This window comes from Paralichthys olivaceus, chromosome 4 (assembly GCF_024713975.1).
Source record: "Paralichthys olivaceus isolate ysfri-2021 chromosome 4, ASM2471397v2, whole genome shotgun sequence".
Classification (NCBI taxonomy): Eukaryota; Metazoa; Chordata; class Actinopteri; order Pleuronectiformes; family Paralichthyidae; genus Paralichthys; species Paralichthys olivaceus.
In genome coordinates, this window is record NC_091096.1 from 8143517 (window position 1) to 8168983 (window position 25467).

The 25467-nt window shown below is 40.1% G+C and overlaps 2 protein-coding genes across 5 annotated transcripts in view; both read right to left on the reverse strand.

Moving 5' to 3' along the window:
* Positions 1-11312, reverse strand: part of commd10 (COMM domain containing 10) — a 54940-nt gene extending 43628 nt beyond the window's left edge. For 2 of the 3 annotated variants that reach the window (XM_069523546.1, XM_069523545.1), the window contains exons 1-5: positions 11120-11278; positions 9346-9436; positions 8491-8601; positions 8036-8191; positions 5693-5803 (exon numbers count right to left, since the gene is read on the reverse strand). In XM_069523546.1, the coding sequence (XP_069379647.1) occupies positions 5693-5803; positions 8036-8191; positions 8491-8601; positions 9346-9436; positions 11120-11148 (498 nt within the window). In that variant the 5' untranslated portion in view covers positions 11149-11278. Of the gene's footprint in view, positions 1-5692; positions 5804-8035; positions 8192-8490; positions 8602-9345; positions 9437-11119 lie in introns of all 3 variants that reach the window. The other variant, XM_069523544.1, reaches the window with a different exon arrangement.
* Positions 11313-12312: 1000 nt separating this feature from the next.
* ap3s1 (adaptor related protein complex 3 subunit sigma 1) lies at positions 12313-22494 on the reverse strand. Of its 2 annotated transcripts, XM_069523547.1 has the most exons (7): positions 22150-22439; positions 19060-19151; positions 18332-18443; positions 18154-18225; positions 17427-17534; positions 16034-16075; positions 12993-13188 (listed from the first exon to the last, which is right to left on the reverse strand). In XM_069523547.1, exons 1-6 carry the CDS (start codon positions 22216-22218, stop codon positions 16040-16042), a joined length of 489 nt encoding a protein of 162 aa, XP_069379648.1. In that variant the 5' UTR covers positions 22219-22439; the 3' UTR covers positions 12993-13188; positions 16034-16039. The 2 variants fall into 2 exon arrangements, with proteins under 2 accessions (XP_019954920.1, XP_069379648.1); XM_020099361.2 differs by lacking the exon at positions 16034-16075 and having other exon boundaries at positions 12313-13188; positions 22150-22494.
* Positions 22495-25467: the final 2973 nt, after the last annotated feature.

Below are 25467 nucleotides of genomic sequence, written 5' to 3' on the forward strand. Positions count from 1 at the left end.
GGCTTCGTGTGAAGGATTTGAACGTGGTAGCATTTACATCAGAGCTCTCCAATATATTGATCAGCTGGTGTAATCCCCAAAATGATAAATGAAAAGGTTGGATCTACTCCGGGTGTTTTGTTTGTGGGGTCTACACAGCGAGAGCATGTGGGAGGCAGAAAGTGGGCTTTACGCAACTCTTCAGAGGAAAGCTTTGAGTTTCGTTCAAAGTTGGGGCCTGCTGCTGCTGCTGCTTCTCCTGCTGCTGCTGCTGCTGCTGCTGCTGCTGCTCCTGCTCCTGCTCCTGCGGCTGCTGCTGCGGCTGCTGGCAATGCCGGTTTGATGGAGACACGTGAGACGGGGAGGGACGTTCAGGGAGCCTCTGATCACAGCACCTCCTCACTGAAGTCAAAATGGGATGTGTAATTGCGTTCCTCATCACACAGCGTTAATAAATAAAGTCACAGACTTCGCTGGGAGGGCTCAATGTGCGTGAGTTTGAGCACGTTTCCATGCAAGTGTGAGTTGTTGTGTGTTTTCAAACAAAAGAGCTTCCGTTCCTCTGTGACTACAGCGCTGGTGCTGTAAGCCAGAACGGAGAAAAACTAAATTAGAATCACAAGGAGGGAAGTCTTTCATGTCTGATGCTTTGATAACAAAAAAACAAGCAGGTTCCCACCAACTAGAATTAGTTGGCTTAAAATTTGGAACTAGCTGGGGACAGCTTGACACAAAGTGTTCAAAACAACAAATGAAAGATTCACTCGCGTTTAAGAGAATAAAAGACAGAATCACATAATGAAATGTATTTTGGGGATTTATGAAAAAGGAGCAGGGAGTCTGCGGAGGTGGAGTAAAAGGTAAAAAAATGCTCTGACACTCAGATCTGGCAGAAATATGATCTGACAATTTAGAAGCACTTAAGCACAATCAATAGCAGCTACGATGCTACAGACGCCTCTCCGATGAAAAATTTGATCATGAAAAGTCCCACATGAACTGAACAATATTTTGGCTTGATAGGAACTACCTAATTTTAATTACTAACTACTAATTAATATATCTGCATTTTCTTAACAATAAATTTGTTGATTATTCCACAAAACATAAAATTTTTTGAAAAAATTGCATCTTCAAGCAGCTTTTTTCAGCCTGTCTAACATATTCAATTAAAAAAAAAGAAAAATCTGTTTGGGATTTTGTCTTAAAGCCGAACTAAGTCATTTTTTTCTCTCTCTCTGTGGTATGAAACTCAAGAGCTTTGCTTTATCAACTCTCATCAAATCTGTCTGAAGCTATCAGCTGCAGAGATACTTTGAAGTCTGAGCCAGCATGCAGAAGCTACATTAGCTCACCAGCTCTTACCCCCGTGTCTTTGTGGCCTGGCATGTCCACAATAAATATTGAAATCGGCAGTGGCTGCCTCGCAAGTGGATGTTCTGTATTATAAATGTCAACCTACCCTTGGTCGGTAGAGCAGTGGCTCATTCTGATGCCACAGGACAGAGACGACGAGAGGGAGAGAGAGACGACGAGAGGGAGAGAGAGACGACGGCGACAGGCGGGGGAATTCAACTTTCAGACTCATTAGAGAGACGTAGGGGTGTGCGCTTGCATGTTTATGATTAAAAGGGAAAATGGATACTGTGGAGAATGTGGGACAAAATGACAGCGAGGGACACAGAGGGAAAGATGGAGGGAGCAGAAAGAGAGAAAGAAAGCGAGCCGGCTCTCTGTTCCATTAAGTATCTCTTTTGGAGTACAGTATGACTCGTCTGTCAACCATTATTGTCTAGCTAAATCGGTGATGCTCAAATGGGGGGGGGGACAAATACAAAAAGCTTCTTTGCATTATTCCTGAATAAAAGTCTCGTCTCCTCAGGCATCTAAAGGTTATTCAAACTACCCAACCTGAAAAGCTTCTGAGCTACTACAACTACGTGACCTTACAGGAGGGGACACGAGTTGACTTTCATATCTCCTTTCCAATTCCAAAAGGTTGTGGACCACTGAGCCAGACGACTCCCTTTAGAGCCTTTTGCCCTCTGAAGGCCCCTGGGAACTTCCTCCATGTGATGTGGGATCCCTTCCTGTTGTATAATTCTGGGATAAGGCAGATCTTATTTCTACTATGGTGCATGATGGTGCCCACAGGCACTATCTAGCTTCCCTGAGAATGATTTATCGGTGCAGCTTTTTGAAACAAAGACAGATTGTGGTACCGCTGCCTTAAGTGCTGTCCAAGAATATGATATCAACTCATTAAAAGCCTCATTCTCTCTCCATCTCACAGTATATTTTCTTTTGTGCCTGTGATATACTACACCTTGAGCTTTATGCTGCACAGATTACTGGTGAAACTGAGTAAATTAGTAATGGTGAGCTTTGTTAATTTGTGGCTAAATACTCTGTAGTAGCCCTGTATGCTAACCTCCATCCTATACAACAGAGATCCCTAATAGGCTAACCGTGGTAGATCCAGACCTAGATGCCGTCCTATCAGGACCCAGAACTATAAGTGTGAGTGTTTCTATTTAAACTTTTCTAGCCTTCATGGCTCAAGTTTAGTGGCCCAGAAAACTCACAGACCAAATGCATACATTGTAAATTATAAAAATCTGTGAGGTCCGATGAGACACACACAGAGATGACGGGAGAAAAAAGTAAGAAAATAAAGTTGTTAAGTTGTGTTGAAATTATTAGACAATTGACTTCACTGCAGGGAAACTTAATTTACTCTTTTTATTTAATTTATCTTAAATTAAAGACTATTTTAAGATGCAATCTTTTTTTAATGTGAGTTTAACAAACAGCTACTACACAGATTAAAGCTCAGATACCTGGTGTGTTTTTCTGTTGATTAATAAGAAACTCCACAAACCATCAATAACAGCAACTGCCTGAAGTAAAGACACATCCCACAAGCTTTTATTATTACCGAAACCACCTATAGTGAAATTCACTGCCATTACTCCACATTGTCCCACACTGATCTGCAAGAGAAATTTAAAATCCCCCGCGCTCCTCTCCTCAAGTTTAATCTATGTTGTCGCCTCCCCCACCCTCCTCTTCATCCTCTCTCAATGTCATCTCTTCGTCTCCTGTTTTCCTCATCTTCTTTTTCCTCTGTTCTTCATCCTTCCTATAACCTTCCTCTGCATGCTCGTCTTCCTTCCGTCCCGTACTCAGATCCTGTTTCTATTCTGACTTTTTCTTTTCTGTCTGGAAGCAGATAACTCAAGTCTTTTTTTGGTCTCAGCTGCTTCTCCAAACAAAATATGCAACAGGTCTCACATGTCTGCAACGAATGAGGCTATTTCCACTCGTTCTCGCTCGAGACGTCACTCTTGAAACATTGAGTGGGTGAGTGAGAGGACATTTACCTGTGTGCAGATGTACCGCACGGCTTCCACGGTACATCAAGTCTCCACTGAACCCAGTGCGTACTGAGTTTAAGGAAACAGCAGCTCCTCTGGGTGGGTTGACTGCTTCATTGATGCAGAAACAGTGATCTATAATTTTAACGTATGTCACCACTCCACAAGTTTGGAGGCACAGAGGGAAGATGTCATGAAAGAAAATCCCTACCACAAATATTTCAATGAAAACAGAAAATATCCTAAACAGCAGTCCACTCATTTCTCTAAATATGTATTTTCTCCTCTGCACAGTAGATATTGGATGTCACATTGTTATGTGAAGGGAAATGTGAGGCTCCCTTGCGTTCATCCCTCGGCTCCTCCGAAAGCATCCAAATGAAGCAGGAGGCTGGTTGGTCAAGCAATCAATACTATACAGACGACCACCCTCGCCTTCCTTTCCTTCCCTCATTTTCTTTCCTTCATCCTCTTCATCTTCATTATTTTTCTCCCTGCATCCTTTTTCATTTGTTTTCACCTCCTGCCCCTTACATCCTAATACCCCCCACCACCACCACCTCCTCCCTCCCCCGTCACCTTTAATCCCACCAACTTCTCCTATTTGCAGTTTTGCCTTCCCAGTGAGGGTGTTATAAATCTGCACTGTAATTAGTATGACACACAAGGCTTAATTTCGTTCCTTGTCACAACTAATTTACTTCTCAGTCCTCGCAGTGTTTTGATGATGCAGAAAGTTTGCACTGAGCTATTCTGTGTGAGTATGGAGGAATACAAACTTACTGTAATCGCAGAAACACTGATGGATGAAAATGAATGGAGTAAAACAAGGTTTCATATCCATCTCTCAGGTAATTTACTGCTGGAGGGAAGGTTACCAAACTGTGAGACAACAGCGCCTCCTGCAGCCTCACTGCAGCCTCACTGCAGACATTCACTGAAATTCAACCCTACACGCAATTAAGGAGCCTTGTTTTAGACCCCCAGCTATATCCTCCCACAAGGGGAATCGTGTAAGTGGATTTAAATAAATTAATGCCTCTTTTTGCTAGCCTTGGGAAAACAGGGCAGAAAATATTCCAAAACAAAAAAAATTCGTCTGATTTCACATTCACAAAAGATAAAGAAAAACATTTCTTTAAAGATTACACCTATAGGCTCCACATTTAAAACAGCAGCAATTTGAATATGTCATGGCTAATTCCACGTTTAGGCTCAGCCCACACTCTCCAGGGACCGAACACAAAGCAAGAAAGACACTTGACTAGTCAACTGGAACAACACTATCCAGGCTCGGGAGGTAATCAGTCCCACCATTTCTTTAGAAAAAGAAACCAGTCGAACGCGTGAGAATCATATCTGAGAAACTTCAGTTTCCATGCAAACAAACAGCGATCCTGTGGAATATATTCTGAATATTTGTCAAAACATCAACAGCAATTGATTAATCGTAATCTCACTATGCATGTGCTCATGTTTGAGGTTCTCAGAAGGTTGATACATAAAGTCTACATGAAATATTTCAAACAAATCACATACTTCAAAGATGGAGGATCATTAAATGTGTAAAAAACAAGAACTTGAGTGTCAAAGAAACCCACCACCCATTGGAAAAGAGAGAAGTGAGTGAGAGAGAGGTCTTGGAGTAACTACATAGCATTAGCTAATTGGGATCAAACAAACTCTACTGAATACAAATGAGAGAAAAGTTAAAACCATAATCGCATCTTGTTTTCTTCGAGTTTTCCTCTTCATTGCAATGCTGCAGCAAAATAATCGATCCAATACTGTTTTAAATTTGCATTTATATCTCTATGCAAAGACTGAAATATAAATAAGGAAACCATTTAATAATCAGTAACTTGAAGACAGCTACACTAAATCCAAAACATACTGTAAATAAGCCTGGATACTGTGAATGCATGGGTACAGTTCAGTGCTAGTTACAATGAGACCCTGCAATACACCATCCAATTCCAGCTACAGAGTGAGTCTCTCAAGAGAACAAAGAAACCCTGGAGGTTTCAGATAACAAGCTCCCTGATCTCTGGTCTTTACACTACACTCACTCTGGAGCCAGATGTACATGCACCTCTGGGTCAACACAGACACCAGTGGGATTAACATCTATTAACAGAGAAAGAGGGACAGATTGGAGACACTCGTCATTAAGCACAAACACAGAAAACGTCTCTGATTGCTGTGGTTTTGTGTTTACAGCAGATAATTGAAAGTATAAGAGAAGTAGAGCAAGATAAATTATACTCGACACGCACAAACTATGTTTATTCATAGTGTGTGTGTGTGTGTGTGTGTGTGTGCGTGTGTGTTCATACCTCGGAGTCTTCCTTGCGGAGCCCCAGTTGGAGGACAGCACTTGGAGATTTCAGTTTGGCTTGGCTGGACTGGGCCATCTGCAGGTTTAACTGCCATCCTACAAACTCCAGCTGAAATACACACATGGCACCAGGATTTATTTCACAGTAACATAGATAACATAGATAAAGACTCACACTTTCAAACGCCCCTGATACATTTTACAAACTAAAAAAAGAAGCATGGCCACTAAATAACAGTCTGAAGAAAAATTTATGAATCCATCTATGAATTTATGAATTGACCTAAACTTTCCGCTGTTCTTTGATAGGTGCTATATTTATCAACTTTATTATGATTGTAAATGGAAGTGCAGATAGAACCCACTGTGGGGCAGCAACTGAAAATTATTTTTATTATCAATTTATCTGACAAATATTTTCTGAATTATTTTTCTCAATTAGTTATCATAATGTCCAGTGCATGTTATGTGGACAGTGAAAACCTAAGACCAGTAAACGCACATTTGTGAACCTGTAAACTATCAAATGTTTTGCATTTTTGCTTGAAATTGAGTAAATTATCATAACAGCTGTAGATTGATTCTCTTCTAATCACTAATTCATAAATTGACTAAATGCTGTAGATGAAGGTGAAAGTCATGAATCCTGTACTTATCACTGGCATGAGCATTTACTTCTGTAGAACTTTGAAGTGTCATTTTCTCATCCTAACTTTTCTCCAACATCTGTAAATGTGAAAAAACTTGTAATGCGTCCAAAACACCAAACTCACCAATCCACCGGCTGCCCTGCTGATTTACTGAGCAGGGCCTCATCAGTCAGCTGTAGCAGTGTGATGGATTAGCAGTGGAGACTCAAGGCAGGACAGTTAAGTGTTTTACGATGCAGAGAGAGGCCATGATAATAAACCATGTGTGACTTATTGGGCTTGGACGCTTACGCAGGAGGACGAGGACAGGTGTGAGGTGAGGAAGGGCCTGGACACATTATTCACGACTGGAACAACGTCCACATTAGCATGAATAAACGCCACAACTTCATGATGTGTTACTTTACACTTTCAGTGTACGCAAATTAATAAATTTGAAATGATAAATCAATAAAGATTAATTAAGCGAAATACAAAGTTGTATGTTAAAATACAGTATAAGTGACTAATCTAAAAACAGTATATTAACTTATCAATTAATTTTGCTTCTAATTTGGTTCTGTATTTACTGCTCAATCATATGTTAATGTTTATACATATTTTATGCATATATATGCACAGGAAGCTTTAATATAAAGTGATTGGAAAATGCATTTGTGAAACCATATAATACACAACGTATAACATGCATTTGTAAATGTTTCATTTGTCACTGTGATCATTTTTGTGGTGAATTATGGTGATTTCTTCAATTGTCTTGTCTCATTTGTCCATAAGTCCAAAACCCAAAGATTAAGAAGTTCACAAACATGTATGACAAAGAATCCACATTTGAAAATTCGGAAAAGATCAAACGTTTGTCATTCTTGCTTAAAAAGATAATTGAAAAATCAATTACCAAAACAGCTGCCAGTTAATTTCTGTTGGCAAACTGCTCGATTAATTGACTAGTACTTGCAGGTCTAATTGAGACTGCTTATCCCTGATTCTTATCAGCGCCTGCATGTGTTTAATTGTTGGTGTCACTAGTGGGACAACAGGTGAAAATGTTCAAAAGATAAACAACTAAATCCTGGTTTCTACTCAATGGGAAACAGAGGAGAGTACAGCCACATGTCTGCTATACACAGTCTCTTTTGTGACTTCATCGTTGACCAAAGTCAAAGCAGTGGCTGAGGTCGCCGTGAAGATCAACGGCTGTAGCAGCCTTCTGCTGCCAGCGACACGTTCATGGGTTTAGTGGAGAGAAGACGCAGGCAGGTGAGATGTTTGAAAAGTATGACAGCAGCAACAACTCCTGCATAATGTGACTGATGTGCACACGCTGCACATTTACTCTGCGCTAGATCGTAAATTCCCTCGACTTTGAAAGGAGCATTGTTTGAAATTCCACCTCTTAATAAAGTTATAGAGAAGAACACGTTTTATAATTACTCTGACAAATAGTGTGAGCTGTGAAAGGAGCCCTTTTAAAACTAACAGCTGCAGTGAACTCACACGAAAGCAGGTTATCCTTAATATGGAGAGTCTGATTCTCAGCTCGGTGTAACGTCTCACCAAATCAGTTCAAAGTGATAAAACAGTGAGAAGAGCAGCCTGAACCTCTCCGTCTGGGAGTGGACTCATCTGACTGCGGTGAAGAAACTTCAGGTTGAAATGGTGTCACATAGGTGTGGGGCAGGGCTCAGTACCTTCTTTGGGGAAAAGATGTTGTGCTTTAGCTTCTCCACTAGCTCGGGTCCAGCGGTGGCCCAGGTTTGAGAGAAGACCTCGGCCTGGTCTGGGTTCAGATGAACGGCCTCCAGCTGCTGCTGCAGAGAGGCCGGCTTTACATTATGATACACAGCCTGCAGAGGAGGGAAGACACAAGGCGGAGGAGTTACGGTTTATTTTAAAACACTGTTAATGTTTCACAGCAACAACTGATCACTTTTACAACTGTTTTCATTTATACGACTAACGCTCACCAGTGCTACAACATTACAACTCACGATACAACAGTGACCCCAGCTGGAGAAACAGGCTCAATGTTGTTAAATCTAATATCTAACCCCTCAAATTAACATAAACAATAACAAACAATTCATGAAACTCTATCTTAGCTAAAAAACTGTAAGGGGCAGATGGTCAGGTGACCTCCACTCACCTGCTCGAGTATGAAGGCAGCAGTTTCCAGGACTAGATTGAGAGCCTGTTTATCCAATGAGAGAGCAGCCTGAAGTTTTTGCTCCTCCTCTTCACTGAACGTCTTCTCTCCCTATAAAAAAAAAAGATTTACTTAAAAGATCTTTGAAAGAATTTTCAAGAAACATAAATGAAAAAGATGCTTTTCTTATAATATAAACACAACTCTGAAACCAATTTAGAATTGGTGTCAGGAGTCAGCAGATGAGAAAACATTTAAAAAGACAACAAGCAATCAACTTTGAAAATAAGAATGAATTCAGAAAATTTATAAATATCTTGTGATGAATCTTCAGGCTTTATAATTAATAACAACTAAACAGTTTAATACAGCAAACTAAGTATTAAATCAAAAATCCATCTAAAGGTACTTTTGCATGTTATTGAAAAACGTTTTAAAATCTTAATTCAGTGCTTTTAAGGCTTTTGAACTCCTGCGGACACCAGCCATGCTGAGCTATCATGCAGAACAGTCATTAATAATGTTTGCAGTTGCACCCATGTTTTTCCAGATATGACAAATATCAGTGTTAAGTACATTTTATATTTTTATTAAACAAAGAGTATTACTTTCTTTTAGCAGGTAAAAAAACAGAGGGCAAATTGTTCTTTGAAATGAATGACTGACACCTCTTGACAGCAGGCAAAGTCACAATGATCAACAGTGTCAGCCATGTGCATTAATTAGAATCGAGTCTCCCTGGTGCTCCAGCGAGTCATTATTCATGCACTGCTCTGCCTGGTGCTACAGCTTTGCTGCAAAAAGCCTCAAAAGCCTCTTGTCTTTGGTGCAGAAAACACCGTGCAGCCTCAGTACCTTCAGATGGAGCTTTTGTATGATGCGAGAGATCAGCCTGGAGAACTTGTTCACATCAATCGCGTTGATGAAAGTCACCGCTTCTTTTATGCTGTGTGGAAAGAAGAGCAGTGAGTGTTAACGGCAGCGGTGCGCTCGCAACAGAAGAACACTTCGCACGTCTATTTCATGAGGCAGATGTGTAGGAAGTGGATAAATGGATGCGAAGCAGAGAACAACAATCAGCACTGTCTAACTTGCAATAATAAGTTTAAATGCAACGTTTGGATGATAGACCTTCAGGCAGATGAAGGTCTGTCAACTGAAGGTGTCTTCATCAGGCAGATGAAGATACCTTCAGTTGACAGACCTTCAGGCAGATGAAGGTTTACTGAGATCTTTTATTTAAGAAACAGAATGAGTTTACAGCTCATGATGAAAGCTCTGTCACTGTCAGAGGATTCAAAGGTACGTCTATACGTTGACAACAAACACAAACTATAAACAGCAGTGTTTTCTATCTGCTGTAATATGCAGCACAGGGTAAATAAGGTCAGCTGTAAAAGTGTGAACAGTAAGATGAGGTTATGTAAGTTGAACATGCATACAGTTACAATGTGCTACTGCAAAGTATAGATACTTTACAGACATCTATTTCACTAACTGTCAATATGTGCATTAATACCTAGTATTAATACCTAGTACCTGGCAGTAATATCTCAAAGTTAAAATGCAATCAGCCCGTTGGTCAGACAAAAAAATCTTAAGGCATCTTTAAAACTGGGAGAACATACTGATGCCTATCTATTTAACTGTTCCTACTGTAATACTGCAAATTTGCCCATTGTGGGACTTATAAAGGATTATCTTATCTTATTTAGTTACACCTTTATTATACGAGGCTTAAACCGACTAATTAGATACGAAGAGAGTAAAGAAATAAGTCAGTTATAGCGTTAACTGTGCCTGACATAATTATTAAGATCAAGATTAATTTTATTATCCCACAAAGTGAAAAATTTGTCTTGGGCTCTTCAGCCACGCTGCAGCCATAAAAATACACACATGAACAAATCCCCATTATACAACAAACATCACAGCAATGACCCTGAAGACTGTTGATCCATAACAGGAAATAATCAGGATATTCAATTATAAAATAAACATTATTTGCTGCTCTGACATAATTAAGCATATGAAGGCCGGTGGTTTAATTGACATACACTGCTGCTCGGTTTGACCCTAAAATACAATCATAGCTCTATTATTTAGAAGCTAATTATTGACATATATTATGACATATCTCTGTAAAATGAGCTTGAGAACTTTAACATTGTTGGCATTTGATTGTTTCCCTCTGACATGTTTGAGCATAGGTGTTATTAGATAGATGATCTTTATTGTCTGTCCCATCGGTGGCAGAAATTAAAATATAAAAGATACGCACATAAAGAACAGAGGAGCTGCCTCAGTGTGTTCAGGAGGGATATTGCGGATGGAATGAATGATTTCTTGTGGAGAAAACTTTGGTGAATTTTGAAAACATCGCAGTGTGACCACAGAGATAAAGTGCAGATGCATTCCTCCTGTCTGCCTCCACAGACCGCTCGTGTATCTGTCACTGGAGGAAACATTAATAAACACAGTTCATCAATGACTGCAGCGACTGTCACTCCGCTGAATCTCCTCTCAGCCGCTAACAACATGTCCATCCTCCAGGACGTGTGTCTGTCGCAGTGGATCTAACATGGCCGCCCCCGAGGTTAAATACCAAGCGAGAAGAAAAGAGTCCCACCTTCGTGTTTCTTTAATGATGGAAGTCATGTTGGTCTGAGGAGGAGGAGGAGGAGGTGAGGAGATGAAGAGATGAAGACTGTCTGCAGCAGCGGCTCACTACTTCCTGGTCTGACGTCACCACTCACATGACCGTCAGAGCTGCGCGACACATGATCAGGGGAAACTACAGAAGTCAGTACGGAAGAGGATCTGGACAAACTCTGGATCATACGCGCAAAATCACCAGAAGACAGACAGAGACAGACAGACAGAGAGACAGATAGATAGATAGATAGATAGATGGACAGATAGATAGATGGACAGAAAGACTAAGAGATAGACAGACTGAGAGACTGATGGACAGATGGCTAGATAGATAAATAGATGAAAGATAAATAGATAGATGGATGGACAGACAGACAGATAGATAGATATATAGATAGATAGGTGGATGGATGGACAGAAAGAGTAAGAGACAGACAGACTGAGAGATAGATGGACAGATGGCTAGATAGATAAATAGATGAAAGATAAATAGATAGATGGATGGACAGACAGACAGATTGATAGACAGACAGAAAGACAAATAGATGGATAAATGGACAGATTGATAAATAGATGAAAGATAAATAAATAGATGGATGTACAGACAGACAGATAGATAGATATATAGATAGGTGGATGGATGGACAGAAAGACTAAGAGATAGATGGACAAATCGATAAATAGATGAAAGATAAATAGATATGTGGATAGACAGACAGATAGAATCTTAATTTTAACGTGTCCTCTATTTTATAAATACCAACATTCAAAAAACACATCTTGTCAATAGCCTCAATATCATGTGACCCACTGATAATTATTTTGTCATGCCCATGTATATCAGTAACTCACCAGCAGCATAGACTGTGTTTCCTGTTGTTACTGAAAGTTAAAGTGGAGGTTAACGTTTCCTGTAGCCTCGGACAAATCAACATTTTTATCTTCAGATCTTACATTTGTTGTGTTTCACAACCTAAATAACACACTGCCATACATCCCACACATAGTTTTGTTCAACGAGATCTTATGTCTCCAGGGACAATTTATAACATTGTGCTTTCACATTTTGTGAGATGTTATGTATCAAATAAAATATTATATCAATATAATGATTATAATATTTAAAATATAAGCTTATAGTAATTAAGAAATGTGACAAACACAAAGTGAGTTTTGACAGTTTATTATGTTGAAAAAGAAAAGGGTCAAAGAGCACAGATTCAAATTAAAATGATTATTTTATAAGACATGATAAATCATTAAAAAATATTTTTGCATACAAACAAGAAAAGAAAGTTTCATTTAAGCATACATATATATGTGTGTATATATATATATATATATATACACACACATATATCTATATCCGTATTTCTATAACACAGCATTACAATATTCTTTATTGTTTGCACTGATTTTACAAACAAGCTATAGCCTATTCATTTTAATACTGTAGCAGACTTGCTCCAATTTGGTGTTTGAAATGGTTTCTTTTCCTTCACTCCACTGATTTTTCTCCCCGTGAATAACCGAGACAAATTGTCTGCTCCCAAACTTCATTATCTGCCACATCTTCGAGAAAACACTTGAAAAGGTGAAATAGTTTCAGTAAGAAACTAACACAGATCTGTGCTGATCGAGGGTCAACCTCCAGTGAGGCAGAAGGAATGTACCACTGATAAATAAATACTTCATTTTAAACAGAAAAAGAAAAAAACAAAACAAAGAAAAAATGTAAAACATTGTCTTCTTTAATTAGAGAAACAGAGTGATAACACCAGAACTAGGAGTGACAAACCACACAGTACCTTCAACTCGTATAGCTTTGAAAAGTTGGTAATTTGAGGTTTTGGTAAACAGATTGCATCATGGTAAACACTGGCTGACGTCCGCCGGCTCAGGACATCGCTGCCGCTATTTGAAGGAGGGTAAATTTGGCACTTTTATGCTGATGTCACCAATGTTGATGTTTCTGGGCATTTCGGGGAGGTTCATGTTCTTTACAGCCGATACGGCACGAGCAGGCGCTCCTGCAATGCCGGCCTATACACACACAAACAAACACACACACACACACACACACACAAAAACACACACAAGGAGGTTTGATAAGATACAAATCAGTCAATTTAAAAAATAGAAACATGCTGTACACGACAACACATTGAACAGAGAACATTAGACTCACACAATGCTAAACAAAGTACTAGACAAAACAACAGTCACTTGTTGACACAATGCAAAAGCACTAACAGCTACTGGGACAGACATCATGTGCAAATGTACATTCAGATGCCTTCATAGCCTCATACACGCATGCAGTATTTGTTTCTAGAATGATTTACATCACAACCAGAGCCAATTATGAATCAACTGTGAGGACATTCTGTACTGGGCCATTCACTAGTAGTTTTTTTTTTTTTTTTTTTTTTCATGTACTGAGCAGTACTGAACATTCATCGAATGGACAAAAGGCAGCATTGCTTGGAAAGTGAACCCACCGGACTCTTGAGGACCGATAAGGGTAAAAATGCAAGGAGAGAACTGGTAAAGCAGAAAAAAATGGAGCTGGATATGAAGGCGGAAATGATGTTTGGATAGATAGGTGTGTACAGAACGTGTGCGTCAAATTTAATTAAAAAAAGAATCAAATTAAACATCATGTAAGCTTTGGCCACGATAATACAGGTGATACTGTACCTGTAGTCAGTGGGATTACTTCAGGGAAGACTACGCATGACTGTTGCTGACATTTTCTGTCTAAATACATATTTATAAATAGAGGAACAAGAACATGGTGCTATTGACTCTTCTATATTGTTGCCTATTGATGACATAGGGAGGTTATATGCCTAGTTGTGCTAAACTACCATGGGAGATCTATTCTCAGGGACAGAGGAGGAACCTCACTCTAACACAATGAATCTCAATGTGGAGCTGTATCAAAACAATTTAGGGTCTTAAGTTAAGAAAAAAATCAAATAAAGCAAACTGAGTAGGTGTTTTGGTGTTTTACGACTCAAGGTGAGAGCAGACATTTGAGAATCACTGTGGTTAGAGAACCCCCGACTGAATCTTTAGGAGACAGACCCAAAAATGACCAAGAGACTTAAAAGCTACGCATTCTTCCCCCTTTTCTCTGGAACATGTTCAAATCACCTTGTGAATCATTTAGTGATGTGACACAGTCCGAGTGCGTCTGGAATGTAGATTTATCCACTCCACTTATTTTCACAGGATATTTTCAATGAACCAATTGTCTAATGGACATTCCTCCCTCTGCCAAGAATGAAGGAGACTCGCACTGGACGGAAGACGACCGTGTCCTTAACATGGAGGAATGCTGATCCAGCACATGGGCCTAGTCTTTGGTGAGGCAGAGTCACAGCGGGGCCACCTAGAGGCCGACTGTGCCGGTCCATTATAGTGGGGTTTTTAATGAAATACTGGGTGACTCATACGTACAGAAATAGTAACACCAGCTGCGTAACACAGTGGTTTGACTTTCTGTGCAAGTCAGGGAGTCTTTTAAATATTGAGCAGCACCCAAGCTCTCGTCTGTGAAACATCAGTGAGAGAGAATCACAGGATAAAAGCTGTAGAGGTTTATTTTTATCGTGGGTTTACGTCACGTTAGGCGTGGTTTAGAGAGTTTGATATAAAGGGAATAGTTTCACAATTTGGGAAATAAGCTTTGCTGCTAGAGTTAAGACTTAATATTAATACTGCAAAAATATGCAGCATGAGACAGCATGAGACAGCAGCCAGTTAGCTCTTCTTAAAGTCTCTGCAGAGAAACTGTTAGCACCTGTATAACTAATATAACCAGAATGTTCAATCTCTGCAAAAAGTGTTAAAGCAATTCACTGTTTTATGAGGTGTTCCGTTCCAGAGCAGTTCTACTAAGCTGGGACCAGTAACTACATGGATTCTCCACTGGGCCAAGAAATTATCAGACACATAACCTGTAAAACAGGAAAATTGCCTTTGAGCTAAACAAATGAGATGAACCCTCTTTATTACTGAGATTAACAGGAGCAAATTAGCAGATCATGTTGCTGTTTGACAGAGTCAGACCAGATGTTTCCCCCTGTTTACAGTCCTCATGCTAAACCAAGACATCCAGCTGCTAGCTCCAGATACAGATGTTCTTGTGCAACGCTTGAAAGGAAAGCAAATCAGGGAATATCCCAAAATGTTGAACTATTCCTTTAATACAGAATTTTAACATTTCTGATTAGATGAAGAGAACCCAAAAACTGTAACAATCGTATTAGCTCGCAAATTATTTATTTATCTGATCATTAGCAAGATTACAGCAAATGTGAAATTTGGTGGAAGGATGTGGTAGAGGCCGATTCAGATCATTAGTCAGATCCACTTTACTTTTCACAAGATAGGATGTATTCTTTCATAAATGTCTGTGTATTCTAATTCATGGATCTTGATGAAAAAAATCAGGCATATTTAGGGGGCTGATATTTTTGAGTGTGTGCAATTTGGGGCAAATTCCCCCCAAATAAATCTGGATCTAGGGAACTTAAAAGAGTATCATTCTAATTTCTTTTTTATTCTAATCCTATAATTTCCACAGTTTAAGAAATGTCTAAAACAGAAGAATCTGTAGCGACTCTCACCTGTTAGGTTTACACACCTCACTGTCAGGTCTTTGTATTATCCTGTCCACCTCGTGGAAACTCACTACAGCGATTACATCATGTCACTAGTTAAGAAGTGAAATGGCACATTTTTGGGTCTGCCAAGAAAGATTCCTTGCATATGTTAGTGACGTCAGTTTACTGTTACATGGAGCGCCATGTGAAGAGACTATGGGGGGGGAGTAAACTTCGGTTAAGGTTACAGCACTGGGTTGTAAATTTAGCAGTACCTGTGTCTACCTGTCCTGCCTGGTAGACTGAAAGATAAACGTCTGTAAAGAGAGAGAAGAATGGAAAGAACTAGACAGGGTCAGGAAAAAAGAGGAATGAGGAATGTTAAAGCAGATTAAAAGGAATTACAGTTTATCTCCACAGAAAAAAAGTGATAGGACCTATCATGGACCACATCTGGAAAAGTCAATCGTAAGCATCTCCAGAATTAGCAAAGAATAAAGATACGAGTTAAGAAGTATTAGTTTGATGAAAAAACACTGATGCCACTTAATCAGTCGTTGCCAGATTGGAAGAAGAACAGCTCGCTCCTTGTTCCCCAGACACTGCGCTATAAATGAACAGTGTCATTCTGAATTAGCATCAGTGTGAAAAACACACTGTGGTCGAGGGTAGGTCCAAGAGGGAAGAGACAGAGCCGCTCTGATGATTGTAGAACAGTAAAAGACTCTGCTTACAGAATATCAATCCAGAGGAAAGACTCTGTCTGGTATAAAACACACAATGCAGCTCAGAGGTTTAAAAAGGTGCATGAAGTTCACACTCAAACTTTTACAATTCAAATATCAGAGCACACAATTAATGTCAATCTAATAATTTAACCCTTCACTGGAAAACACAACAATTTTGTGACCGTCTGTCATTGCAAAATCAAAAAATGCCTCCCCATAAACATTGCCTCAGTGTTTATCACTGCAGCAAAAGGTCATTTGAAGAACAAAACCAAATCATTGGTGCAGTTATGTTTTAGGAGCATGGAGGCTAAAAAAATCGACACACAATACGAAAACAGAAATGATTTCATGGAATTGTCTCTGGCTGTCGGATTAGAAACTTTACTGATGAGTAAATGAATGTTTATCTGCTGGCAGAAGCAGCATGGAAAGCAAAGCAATGTCCCTGCACAGAGCAAAAGTCTCATCAAGGACACTGACTTAAAGATGTTTACAGAGCACATTAAGAAAGCAGTTACTTCAACATGGACAGTGTTTAAAACTCACATTCTCCTCTAACATGATGAGCAAGTAAAAAAACACCCACTTGTCAAATTTAGAGGATATGAGAGAATCTATGGTCGCAGATTTTGAAGATGCATTGAACAATGGTACGGTTAAGTCTAGTAATGACAAAAGTGATGACTGTTTTGGTTTTTTTAATACAGGAGAGAACATGTTGAGCCTTGGTCTGCTTTGAGAGCAGTGCAGCAACAAGAGAAGAGGCCGGAGAGAAGGAGCACAAACACTCAAGAGAAGGTTGGGAGCATCCACAAGTTCACTGGAGAGTGGCATGCAGGGTGCAGCATACACACATGCCTGCATACTAGATACAATACCTCAGAGAGTATGGAGGTAAAGTCATACAGATACATTGAACAGGCGGGGTCACGCTTACCTCAGACTTCTCCATCTTGTTCTGAGCATCCACCTGCATGATGATTTCATTCATGTTGGTCTCCAGGACCATCCCGCCCATCACCATCTCTGCCAGGATGTTGTGGACCTAAAAGATATACATACAGTTTGTTTTCTTCAGTGTGTCTGAACGTAAGAACAAAAACATTTAATAAGTAAGTTATATAAAGTATTTCAGTGTTTATCAATGTGCAGTATTTGTCTAAAGCCTTATCTATTATAGTTTATTATATTATCTATTAGCAGCTCCTGCACCATCCTCCACTTATGGGAGCCCACTGATGACAAGTTAACAGTAGGGCTGCAACAAATGTTTTCTTTTATAGGGAATAATCTGCCCATCATTTTTTTCATTAATATTTTCCCAGAAATGCATTGAAAGAAAATAGCTCGAGCCAAGATATTTAGCACTTCTTATTTAAAGAGTAATAATTAAGCAGTGTTTAATACTTGTTTAGTCATTTTCTGTGCATCTACTAATCTATTCATCATTTCATCATCTCAGCTCTTTGTTGTAGCATGAGGTACAGTTGTTTTTTAAGAAGCAGCCTATAACAACAAAAGAAATGGCACCACAATATGAGGTAAAAACGGTTCGGACAGAATATTACAATCCATCTGATTTCTATAAAAAAAATCTAAAGTTCAAATAATATATATATATATCATCATTACAGAGAGATGAACTGATTCACAAGTATTTGTACCTTATCTACGTGGAAAATTAAGTCAAGCTCACAGACGTTCTCAAAGCATTTGTCCAACGTCTCCACAAATACCTGAAAACAGAAGCGTCAGTGATCTTTTGAGACAGAATTCAAACGGACTGTGACATGTATGTAAATAGAGTACGTAAATAGACACTGTGACTTCATCGGCTGTTACCTGGATTAAGTCTAAAATTCCTAGTTCACTCTCTGAGGAGTCCACACAGAACACAAAGTACAGCGTGGCGTAATGTCTGTAGATCAGCTTGTAGTCTGATCCTCCGATCAACCTGAGAACAGGGAACAAGGAGACATTACGCTTTAACATTATTCCTGATCGAAGAATCCCTTCTACACTGAATAATTGGCACACAAGTGGAGTTCAGAAATACACAGAGGATGTTACTCTCTGCCCCCGAGCGTGATCTGGCATTTGACATTTCAGTTAAAGACAACACAGAAGCACAGGGAGAGAAACAACAGGATGGGAGGGAGGTAGTACAAACACTGGTTCACCAGGTTAGGTAAGACCGAGAGAGAGGCTTGAGCCACAGGAAATGTTGTAAACCCTCTTGATCATGTGCAGTCTGGTACTCTAAAGTTGGCTTAATGCTAAATGTACAGTGTGGTATAATATATCATAACCATTTGGCTTTGGTTTCACACAGTTTGAGGAGATGAGACGTGAAAAAACAAAAGATGGAATGCAAACGGTGGAGTTTCCCGATGTAAAACAACACCAAGTTCCTCATTCATGAATGATAAATGATCTGCAAACACTGTTACTATTGACTGACGTTCACAAAGCCCTCTGAGCTTTCTTTAATGGGGCGAAATTAATTCCTGTTATGTTTCCTTCCACTGAGTTAAAGTCACTCGCTGATGCATCAGGGCCTCGTCACTTACAGTCCTCCTTCTAGGAAATTACAGACGTTCTCGTCTCTTTTCGAGACCAGGTGGAATGTTTCCCTGATGATCTGTTGCTCTGTGTCTTCACTCTGCAGGAGGAACGAGAAACAGGAAATTAGAACAAACACAAGATGGTAAATAATGTGCTGTTTGTGCACTTAATTGCTTCCAGTGAGCTGTTTCGTTCGGTTGGCAGGTAAATGAATGGTTCCTCTCGCCTCTGTTTCCCTCAAACACATGTAGGGGGGAAAAAAACTACAGGATTTATATACCTACCATTTCCTTTTTCATATTCAAACATAAACTGGTGCCCACAGGCAATGCAGCCAATGATTTCATTGTGCAAACCGAATCAAGGTCGGCTAATCACATTGTTTGCAAATGGATGAGATTGTGTTTAAACCCTCAAACATCCTCAGGCCTGTTTGAGGAACTAAAAGGCTTAAAGAGTGGATGCACATTTAAAGATTGTCTGAGCTAACAGGAGGTAAAGTCTCCTGCATAAGGTCGATTTAAGAGATGAGACTGTAATGTAATCTGAAAACATATGATCTCATTTGGTTTTTCATTTAAACTGGTGGTGAATATGTTTGTGTGCAGCTCTAACACTGAGGCTGCTTCACCACAGGGTGCTAATGTCCTCGCAGGGTCCACAGCAGGTCAGCGAGCACGAGGAGAGAAGAGGGTGTCCAGTACACGGCTGGCTGCGAGGCTGAATCGGTCATGTGACTTGCAGCACGGGACCAGCAGGGTTACTGTACTCACAGTTTAATGATACAGTGCTTTTCCTCTAATTTCTTGATCTTTTAAACTTGTCTGCGGGTTTTATTGCTTCATCCTCTGAACCTGAGTTTGTTTTCGATAAAGGTCACTGACCTACTTCACATGCCACACCTTTCTCTCCCCCAGTGTTCCCCATCGTATCATCACTGTTAACTGTGACTGAACTTGAACTCTAAGCAGATTTGAAGTGTTTATTATTTTACTGTATTCCTTCACAACTCCTTACATGAGACATTTTATATTATTAAAGCTGTGGTTAACAACAATACACCAGCCTTTACTCACAGGTCTCCACAGGAGGAGGTACACTTATAGAACTCTACAGCCCGACAGTTCATCAAGAAATTGCCGATTTCTTTAGGCTGATTTATCTGAAATTTTTCCTCCTCAGTATCGACATTGACACTCAAAGATCCATGTTGGTTTGGCTTTACTACGTATACAGATTACACATATTAAATAGGGCAAGGGTAAAGTGTAACCTCCACATGTGAAATAGCTTTATTGTGAAGGTTGTAGCACAGAGATCTGCAGCTCTAATTTCCTGCATATTTTAGCGCAAAGGACATTTGTAGCTGTGAAACTGCAGAATCACAAACTCACACACAAATACAGGCCTTGGTGTTAAAACATCAACACACAGATGTTCTCCTCCACGGCTTCTGAGTGAAAATTGATGGTGCATCAATTTCTGCGATGCGAGTTTGTGTGCGTCCATATTTCACCCTCCTCTCTCCGACAAGTCTCGCTTAGATTGGACAGATGCTTTGGCTTTATGTCTCAACCTCACAACGCAACAAACTGCATGACAAAAAGACACATCATGTAGACAGCACTCACCGAGGCTCTGACTTAACAGCAAATAACTTAAATAAACTGAATGCTGAGTAAGGGAGATGTGTGAAATATTACGTCTTGTTGCCAGACAGTAATCTTACACCTCAGCTTTTAAGACAGCAGATGGTGTCTACATAGTCGATACATAATCCAGTCAATTCCAGTTTATCCTCCTGAAACGCATACATGTTCATCTCGTCTCCAGATTAGACAACATGGAGGACGATGCGCTGCACTTCACTGAAGCTGCAACTAGGGCTGGTTTAATTATTGATTCAACTGCCGGTTTCTCTCTTGGATACTGGCTCTTGATCAATAAAATGTCAGAAAATGAAAAAAAAACAAAAACTAATTCCAGGTTGTGTCTGAAAAACAAATAGTCTGAAACCTGAAGATATCAAGCGTAACAGGAGAGGCTTTTTTACATCTTTACCGACGAGCAGGACTATAGAAAAAGAACTGACAGCAATTTTGATGAACCAATGAACCTAGAGGTAATGTTTTATGCCAAAATGGTGGATAATGTTGTTTTCAGTCTCCATAAGATGTTGATCGAATCCTCAAATCCAGGAAGTCTGTACTAGAGAAGGTTTCTAACAGTAACCTGACACCTTCTGAGTTTTCACATCACCTGAAGGCTACCACAGGTTTCATGTGTGGAAGAGTGAGGTGAAGGGTATCAAGCTGCAAAATACAACATCACCACTAGATGTCACTAAATTCTACACACTGACGCTTTAAGGGAGGGTGTTCGATTGGGTTCTAGGTAAGGCCCCCCCCCCCCCCAGGTCCCTTTTGTGTGTAGAGGGCCCCCAAAAGACTCCTGCGTGGCTGTAGCAGAGAATTAGGCCGCCTGGCTGTTGTGGGAGCCAACCTTGAGATATAAATCCAATTATGAGAACAAGCCAACACAGCACGTCCAGCAAAGAATATTACATAAGCTGTCATCTCCCACTGCACCTCCTTCACTTGACTCCTCCTGGAGCAGCAGGTAGTGTCCCTGTGGCTTCATGACAGCAAAGTGAACTGAGTGAGAAGTGAGCACGAGTCCATCACAAGGGCGTCACTGAAGTCATGTGACACAAACACAGGGTAAACTCACTCACTCACTCCTTGTTCCTCCATCACCTCCTCCTCCTCTACCTCCTCCACAGCTGGACACCGACACTGGAGCCGAACTAAGCCGGACACGAGCGGCTCCGTGCAGGGGAGGGGGAAACGTGATCGCCTCGCACACGGTTAATAATTCAGCGGCTCACGCTGACATCTTATCCGACACAATGGGAGAAGTGGACCACAGCTCGCGGGGATGTTTTCTGATGGTTGCATCAGAAAACATGTGGAGGAAAAAGTGCTCCAGCAGGTTCACTGTGGCCCTGTCGAGGCGGAACACAAGGCTGCATCCCTGGGGGGAGTAAACAGACAGACACGGGGCTGTAGAAATAATAAAAACGCCAGGGTACTCACGTAGTGCTCGTAGAATTTGGACAGCCGTGGTTTGCCATGGTTGTTGAATATTAAAATGGCTTTAATCATGACTGTGTGGAGGCGGGGGACACACAGAGAGAGAGAGAGGATCCGTCAGCCCGGCTCTGCCTCACTCTCACCGGGACTCTGGGCTGTGTGATCCCGTCTCGATTCAACGTATCCCGGGATAGAAGTGGAGCTACGCGCCGCTACTCCTTCATGGTCTCTTTACGGAAATATTCCACGTCAGAGGACCAGTCATGCTCTTCTCCTCCTCTTCCTCCTCCTCCTCCTCCTCGTGCTCCTGCTACAGAGGCCGAGAGGGTCCAAACTTCCTCCGTCTGCAAAACACACAGCGGGAAAAACAAGTGGTTGTGTCTCTGATCATCCAGCCAGTGGATATTAAGATTATTAAAAATGTTAATACAACCATACATCTAAGTCTACATGTCTAATGCTCTGTTGTTTTTATTCATAAACTCAAATATTAAATATGATAGCAGTCCCTCATCCTGCTCTTTGTCTTATAGTGATGAGATTGAAAGAATCTGAATAATAGAATCAAATATGAATATATATGTGGACTATGATTACAACAAGACTGCTTGATATACAATACGTCTACTCACATATTCTACCATCACTGACATTAACTCCTCAATTCATTTGACATTGCTGCTTCATCTCTATCAGACATTTTCTTATGTATAAATAATTTAAACATCGACACACTATGTCACAAACTGTGTCTTCTGATCAAAATACTGTTATTTTGTGAGTCGTTGTCTCTCCGATGGTTTTTCCCCATCAATAGTTTTTTTTACTCTCTACTCTTGTTGAGGACTGAGAAAAGAGGATGCTGCTGTTAACATGGCACATTTCCCCGCTACAAGATGATCATTTATTTTCTTATCTAACAATTAATTTTATTCCAGATAAACAAGTATACAGCAGTAGAGTATGGAGGATTAATATTGATGAATGGATTCATATTTCATTTATACATATTTGTTATTCCTCTTTCTATGAAGGATTGAAATATCAAGTGAAGAATACTTTGTAGTAAGGCATATTTATCGATCTATCTATAGATTCATATATTCATTTGTAAAGAAATGTATTCATGCATATTTTTATTGTACATTTCGGTGACACTCACACATACAGAAGTACACTGATATTCTTCATGAAATATGTGTATGAATTGCAGTTAACAGACAACACAGTGACTTTTTCCACAATAATCAAAAACATCCTTTGAAAAACACATATATACACATAAATAATATCAAGACCACTTCCCCTGACATTTAAAAAGTGTTGGTAGATTGCATGTGCACACTCAACTGATCTTCAGGATTCTATTCCATAGTGTGGTAAAGTTAAATAATAAGCATCTGGTAGATGAATACAATTTTCCTATTCCTCAGCCCCAGTATCTTTAATTATTGGTTGACTGTACATGTAAATTATCGGTTTCTCTGTCTCATGTACTGGCTTGATTTGTTTTCTTAGATTTAAAGTTTCAGCCACAAGATGGAGCAACAGTACATGTGGTGTTGATGATGTGGCAGCTCACAGGAAACTTGGCACTGCACCTGATGCAAAGAACATTCTCCACTCAGGAAACCTGAAAGCCTGAAAATCTTCCTGAGTCAGAGAGGATTTGTTTTGTCACAGAGACACATGATGTGGATCTCCGTCTCTGCTGACTAGTGACACTGACACAACTGAACCTGATCCATTTCTGACAAGTGTGAAAAGTGAGCTGTTCCTCCCCGAGCAGTCTCCTGTTGATTCCCCTGTCCTCGAGCACGATATTGTGCTCACATCCGCACGTCAGAGCTCATATTTCAGAGCAACTTGCTCAACAGCATGCAAAGACAAACCATATGTAACCTATAACACCCTCAAACTGCTGGCTGACATTGTTGTTTTTCTCCACAGTGAGTCCTCCTCATTGAGTGGAGGACTGTCTGTGATTGATCTGTATAAATATCTGTGAATGTGTTGAGCTGATGAAAAGGATTTATGATTTTGTTCAGTTGTGACAACTGGACGGGCTGACAAACAGCTGTGAGGACGTTCCCAGCAGGAGGATGGGGGATGTGATGTAAAAATCTCCATGTGTTTGAGTTTGTGTCTGAGCTGCAACATATTATCCCAATGTACCTCCTGTTGTTTGTGCTGAACTTTGTTGTTTTGAACACCGTGCTTTACCAGCGTATTGGAGAATGTGTGAAACCACATTACAGATGAAAGTGAGCTAAACAAATCCTCAGTGATGACTCAGCTTAGGTTGCAGGATGAATAAAAGGAACCATTCTTTCCTCTGGACTTACATCTGGGCATGTGCACCGACACACACTCTTTGTGCAGCTCTCCTTGTAAGGACTTCGGATTCCCTTCCATTCATTGTGAACAGCTTAAACCAACCTGACTGGAACCAAACTTCACACCACTGACCTTAACCTGGAGCTCGAGCTCTACTGGTCCTGAGAAGATCGGTCCTTTATTATAAAATATAGTTCAATGTATTTATGTATATCAGAGTAATTCTTTAATAACAATGGGTTGAATTACTTCTTTTCCACCACCATATCCACAAGACCTGCACATTTACTGTATGATCCATCATTAGATTATTAGTATTTAAGTAAACCATTATAGAATGGTTAATTGAAGAATTCTCCCTTGATTCTGTCTTTTCATTTTTCATTTTTAAGGATTATACTTTCCCCTTTTTGGAACATATGGTTTTATACAGTATTCTGGGTTCTCATGTAGCATATGATTAGTACATCCACCCTGCCATGACTTCATGTCACCGAAACAGTGTTGGTTGAAGGTCTGAAAATAAACCCAAGAAAATAAGACGTTTGAAAAAAACATTCTTGATACCGTTCAATCTTTTTCATCCCTGTTTTTCTCACGTTGTTTTTGTTTTCGTCCAGCACCTTGAACTGTGTTGATGACTGTGTTTCTGAGGAGAGGGCCCACAAAGAGAGAGAGGCTGCTATTGTTGGAGGAATGCCTCAGAGAGAGAGAGAGGGAGGGGGGGAGAGAGAGAGAGAGAGAGAGAGAGAGAGAGAGAGAGAGAACAAGGGAGGCTGCGTTTGTGACAACGTGGTGGAATTGGACTCAGAGAGGATCAGTCCAAGTCCTTAATGTTTGAGATGAGTGCAGAGTTCATAATAAAACATGCAGAAGAAAACATATACAATCACATCACCTCTATAGAAGGAGGAGTGAAAAAGCAGCCATGATTTTTTTATTAAATATCATTCCACCAAATATTGATTTCATAAAGTAAATCTA